Source organism: Loxodonta africana, chromosome 15, assembly GCF_030014295.1.
Source record: "Loxodonta africana isolate mLoxAfr1 chromosome 15, mLoxAfr1.hap2, whole genome shotgun sequence".
NCBI classification, from domain to species: domain Eukaryota; kingdom Metazoa; phylum Chordata; class Mammalia; order Proboscidea; family Elephantidae; genus Loxodonta; species Loxodonta africana.
The window spans coordinates 71253788-71259758 of NC_087356.1; the positions used below are offsets into that span (position 1 = coordinate 71253788).

At 38.6% G+C, this 5971-nt stretch overlaps 1 protein-coding gene across 1 annotated transcript; it reads right to left on the minus strand.

Moving 5' to 3' along the window:
* Positions 1-2344: 2344 nt before the first annotated feature.
* On the minus strand, positions 2345-3387 carry LOC100669219 (olfactory receptor 8B3-like). Its single transcript, XM_064268364.1, has one exon. It carries the CDS (start codon positions 3385-3387, stop codon positions 2452-2454), a length of 936 nt encoding a protein of 311 aa, XP_064124434.1. The 3' UTR covers positions 2345-2451.
* Positions 3388-5971: the final 2584 nt, after the last annotated feature.

The following is a 5971-nucleotide window of genomic DNA, read 5'->3' on the forward strand; positions in this document are numbered from 1 at the left end:
TATGGTTTCTTTTTCTGTTTAGTAATAGTTTATTCTTTCCTCAGGAAATCTTCTGCTGCCTGAGTTATGATATGCATCCACATAGAGCAGTTTTTCATTTTTTCCAGGCACCCCAGGATTATTACCAGGAATGAGGGAACAACAGAATTGCAAAAAAGAGTGAAAGCATAAGCAAAGACACAGTGGCAAGAGATACTGGGAATATTAGGGAAACAAAGGTTGTCGGGGACTAGAAATAAATACCAGGATAAAATGCTATAGAATTTGATAGAGGCCAAAAAATCAAAGGTAGTTCTCATGATAACTTTATTTCAATACATATATGTATTAACTGCCATTTTAATTTTTCTCCATATTATCTGACTGTCAACTTAATGGAACTGCATGTCACTACATGGTACATTAATTGATCTGCCTTTGAACAAGTATGAGACTTAGATTTAGTAAAATCAATACAAATGTCAGTATCTTGGATGATGAATTTAGAAGTATTGGGACTTCTTGAGCAGGTTTTCAAAATAATTTTCTTCTACTTAATGGAATAGAGCATATATTTGGAACAAGCAGATTAACTTTACCCAAAAGTGATATCTCCTAGAAATTGCTACTGCTATTTCAATTTCTTTCTGCTTTTTTATTTTTTCTTGATAAAGTTCCCAAGACAAATGCCGCTCATATAATACATTGCCAAATTAGTCAATTTTTTTTTGTTTTCAGAAACTTACCAACTCTTTCATATATTCTATTTCTGCCTTAAAATGTGGAACTACAGCAACTTAAGAATGGTGTCTAATGAGATCAAGCTCTCAAATCACAAAAAAAGAAAATATATACATGATTTATGTTAACTTCCTGAAAATTAAAAATAAAATAAAAACTTTCTGAGAATTAAAAAAATGCAGAAATAGGCATTGCAGGAATTTTATGAGCACTTTAATTATTTTTTAAATTTTATATTAAATGATTTGGGCACTTTCTTGGTCATCTACAGCTGCTACAATAGAAATACCACAAGTAGATGGCTTTAACAAAGAGAAGTTTGTTCTCTCACAGTCCAGTAGGCTAGAAGTCCAAATTCAGGGTGCTGGCTCCAAGGGAAGGCTTTTTCTCTCTGTTGGCTCTGGAGAAAGGTCCTTATCATCAGTCTTCCCTTGGCCTGGGAGCATGTCAGCACAGGAACCTCAGGTCCAAAGGACACACTCTGCTCCCAGCACTGCTTTCTTGGTGTTATGAAGTTCCCATGTCTCTCTGCTAGCTTCTCTCTTTTGTATCTCAAAACAGATTGGCTTAAGACACTACCTAATCTTGTAGACCTCATCAATATAACTGCCACTAATCCACCTTATTACCTCACAGTGGTAGGGTTTATAATACATACGGAAATCACATCAGAAGATAAAATGGTAGACAATCATACAAGGGAATCATGACCTAGCCAAGTTGACAGATATTTTGGGGGGACACAATTCAATCCATGACAGGCACTTCCACCATACCATATTTCACAAAGAGAAAACAAATAGAATTCATGCTCTGGAAAATGGAAAGTACATAGGACAACTTATTTTGTACTACAATATCAAGTGCATCCAATATTGAATTAATGCAAAACAAAACCCTGTTAAATGCTAGGAATACAAAGGTACAAAGATAGACACAATAGCCTCCAAGAGTTTCTGATCTATTAGGGATAGCAGAAAATTAATCCTTGTTTAAGATGGACTGTTTCAAGTGGAATAGAGATAAAGCAAAACATTATTAGAAATATAAGAGTAGATTGATGCTAAAGAAGTTAATAGAGGCCAAATTATAAAAGGCAGTATTCACTATATACTTACTTTCAATACACATACATATTGCTGCTATTTTATATTTTTCCCCATTCACAGTTTCTAAAAAAAAAAAATAAGTTTCTAAAGTCTTGTAGAAATTGGTACAGATTTTGCGACTGCTGAGAAACAAAAGAAAAAGAATGAAATAGGCAAATCACACACACACATATTTAAAAAAAGCCTGTTCACTGTTTATTGTTATTGAACAAATTTGGAAATATTCTGTTACTGATACCAAAGACACAGCTACAAATGCAGGGTCCTCAGGCTTTCACAGACATACCACTTTGATGTGTAAATAGGTATGTTGTGATGTTATTCAATTAATCAATCATAGAATTTACACAATTTTCACAAGAGACAGAAGTCATTCCACAAAACAAAGGACAAAGTAATAATAATTTCTTTTTCATCAATGTCACAATTACATACCTACGCTTATAAAAAAAAAAAAAAGAGAGAGAAGAAAGGAGAAGAATTGACAAGCCTACTAAAGAACAAAAGTCTCTGAATCAAGGGGGAAAATGTGTCCCATTTGATTACAGTGAGGATACAGTCATGAGGCAATCCCAACACAATCAGCAGGATGATCTTGTCCTAAAAGTTCCTCTGCTGAAGCTTAAGAAAACACTTTCCTTTTCAGAGTTTTCTTTAGAGCAAGTTTGACATCTTTATTCCTCAAACCATAGATCAAAGGGTTCAGCATGGGCCCTACATTTGTATAAAAAACTGAGGTCACTTTTCCTCGGTCCATAGACTCTGTGTCAGAAGGTTGGAGGTACATGAATGCAGCCGCCCCGAAGAAGAGAGAAACAGTAATTATGTGGGAACTGCAGGTGCTGAAGGCTTTAGACCTGCCTAGAGTGGAGCTGATGTGGAGGATGCTGGAGATTATGAAAGCGTAAGAAATGAAAGTGGTGCTAGTGGACACCAAAATGTTCATGCCAACAAGAACAAAGACCACAACTTCGTTGGTGTAAGTGCTGGTGCAGGAGAGTTGGAGCACAGGGAGGATGTCACACAGGTAATGGTTGATTGTGTTGGCATCACAGAAAGCCAGTCTTGCCATACACAGAGTGTGGGCTAGAGAACCCCAACATCCCATCGCATATGCCCCAAACACAAACAGAGAAGAGATCCGAGGAGACAATATAACATTATATAGCAATGGCTTGCAAATGGCAACATAGCGATCATATGCCATTGCTGTCAAAATATAACATTCAGCAATGACAAAGAAACAGAAAAAATAGAGCTGAGTCAGGCACCCTGTATAGGAGATGGTGTTTTTCTCCAATACAAAGTTCATTAACATTTTGGGTGTGAAGACAGAAGAGTAACAGATATCTATGAAAGATAGATTAAAGAGGAAATAATACATAGGTGTGTGAAGGTGTGAATTTAGTGAAATTAATGTGATCAAGCCCAGATTGGCCACCAGGGTAACTAGATAGATCCCTAGGAATAGGAAGAAGAGAGGTAACTGGAGTTCTGGCCTGTCGGTTAAACCCGCGAGGGTAAACTCCATCACCAATGATTGATTTTCATCAGCCATTCTTCTCTAGGAGTAGATCTATGGAGATGAAGGGGAAAGCCAAATTAGAGAGAAACTGAGCTTTTCTGAGCTGTTTCACTCAAGAAATTGTACACACACACTGGCACGCTATAGCCCCTTCTTTCAGACCCCAGGGCGTCCAGCAACATATCCTGACTAATAGGAACTCTACAGAGTCAAAGGGTTGCTCCAGGTCCCTTGGGAGAGATGGCTGGCATAGCTGGAACCTACATAGGGCCGCTTGCAGTTTTGATATACAATGGTGAGGAAGACTTGAAATATATGATAATTGAAAAACAAACAAACCCAGTGCCATTGAGTCCGACTCATAGCGACCCTATAGGACAGAGTAGAGCTGCCCCATAGAGTTTCCAAGGAGCACCTGGCGGATTTGAACTGCCGACACTTGGGTTAGCAGCCATAGCACTTAATCACTATGCCACCAGGGTTTCCATGATAATTTAGCAGAACATTTTTAATAGAGCAGATATTTCAGTTTAGATATCTACTTCATGATTCTAAAATATTAAACTTTCAGCTTTATTTTTTAAACATGTCTTGTGTCATGTTACTGAACCTCATCTGATCCTTGGGCTTCACACAGAGATGGAAAGGTGGAGATGAGAGATGAAGTTATTCTCAGAAAGAGTATGGATCAGCATTGTATGAGGTACATGGGTGAAATGGGGAAAGAAGGGAAGGGTAGGGTAAGGCTAATGGATGTGGTAACTGATGGAACGAGGCCCAATGATGAAGAGAATTTTAGCAATGCTGTAAGGCTATTATGTATTATATAGAATAATATAATATATATTATATAGAATGAGAGAACGAGTAAGGCTTGAATATTACCTAAGGTTCAGTGGATAGGATAAGGTTCGGGGATAGAGTGAAGAATGGATAAGGGTGTAATAAGAATCAGGAAAGGTCTGAGGCTCAGAGATGTAGAGGGGGTGAAGAAGGGTTAAAATCTGAAATGTGGGAAGAGTCAGAGGTGGGATAAGTGGTGAGATAGGAGCAAACTAAGAAATGAAGTGAAGTATGGGGGCTAAGTCAGGGTTAGAAACTTCATAGAAGGGTAGTCAAATGCGGAGTAGAGTTTAAGGATGGATAAATGTTCAGGGATAAGAGAGACTCAGGAATAAAATGAGAGAATGAGACTCATTGATGAAGGAAGGATCAGGAATGAGATGGCATTTATGTAATTAGTTGTTTAATGCCTTCTCTCCTGCTACACTGTAATTTTATTCATGAAGACCAGAATCTTGTCTGCCTTATTCATTGGTATTCATCCTACATAAAACACTCCTGGTATGTAGTAGGCACTCAATACATGCTTCATGTTAGTTGTGGAATAAAAGCCCATTCAAAACAGGCCTTCTTTGGATAATGTCCACACTCGACACCTATTTTTGCCCTTTCTGTCTTCATCTGTGCTCTACCCTAGCCAGTCTAGACTCTGCAAAGGCGACTGTGGTTTTTATTTCAGAGATGGCCAGTTAGTATTTTAGCAGAGGAACTGAAGTTTGTCCAAACATCAAATTGCTAGAAGACCGTGGAGTTTACATCACCTCACTGAATAATGCCCCAAGAGACCAAGGGTCTGTCTCCACAGTGATCCTTGTCTCCTTTTCACATTGCCTATGTCCCTTCCTTCCAGACTCTGAAGTCAGAAAGCCTTCAAATTCAGGGCTGTCTCTAATTAAAAGGCAGAAGTTAACTGAAGAGTCCTTGGCTCCCTCGTTTATGAGTTTAGAAGGTGAAGGATTCTTCCAGGAGGTGTTAGATTAGGGTACTCAGATATTCCCTCTTGTGAACCCAAAGATGGTTTTATTTTATCTTTTACATCAGGACTTTGAGCCAAATTGGCTCCAATAATATGCATGGGAAGAGTCCCAGCACAGACTCTTCAGCTGCCCAATGAGTTGAGGGCATCGGTTCACTGACTTCAACCTCTGAATGACCCTGGAACTCCTCCAAATTTAATGATCAAGAATCCATTTTACTTACCTTCTGCCAAGGAGTCCACTCCAGTTGCAGCAGAGGCAATATCCTCTCTAGTATCAGATAAACAAGATCTTAGGGAAATGATTAGTTCTGGAGATAGAGCCTCTCCCAGGAAACTGTGACATCTCTATGTACATCAGAGCTGTGATGCTCACAATGTCTCCTGAGGGACTTCATCTTCAACTCAAATTTTATCTCCACCTTAGAGATTTCATACTCCCAAGCTTAATGAAGGGAGTAACGTTCTCTATCCTGATTCCCTGGGTTCTCCTAGCCCTAGACCTGAAGGCTAAATAATATCCCTTTGAACCAAAGCTAATAACTTACCTAGTGATCATCTCTACTCTTTTATCTCTTTAGGTGAAAAAGTGTGAGGCCAGTAGTATAGGAGCTATCATTCCCTAAATATGGTGCATAAAGATCATGCCCCGGCAGGTCAGGGGATGTTCTCTCATAGCAACATCCCATAGGTAGGACCCCTGTTGATTTCATTGGGATGAAAATATTTGTTCTCCCATGCTTTTAAATGAAATAGCCTTAGTATTTCAGATGGTGCCCTATTTGTGACTAAGTCCTA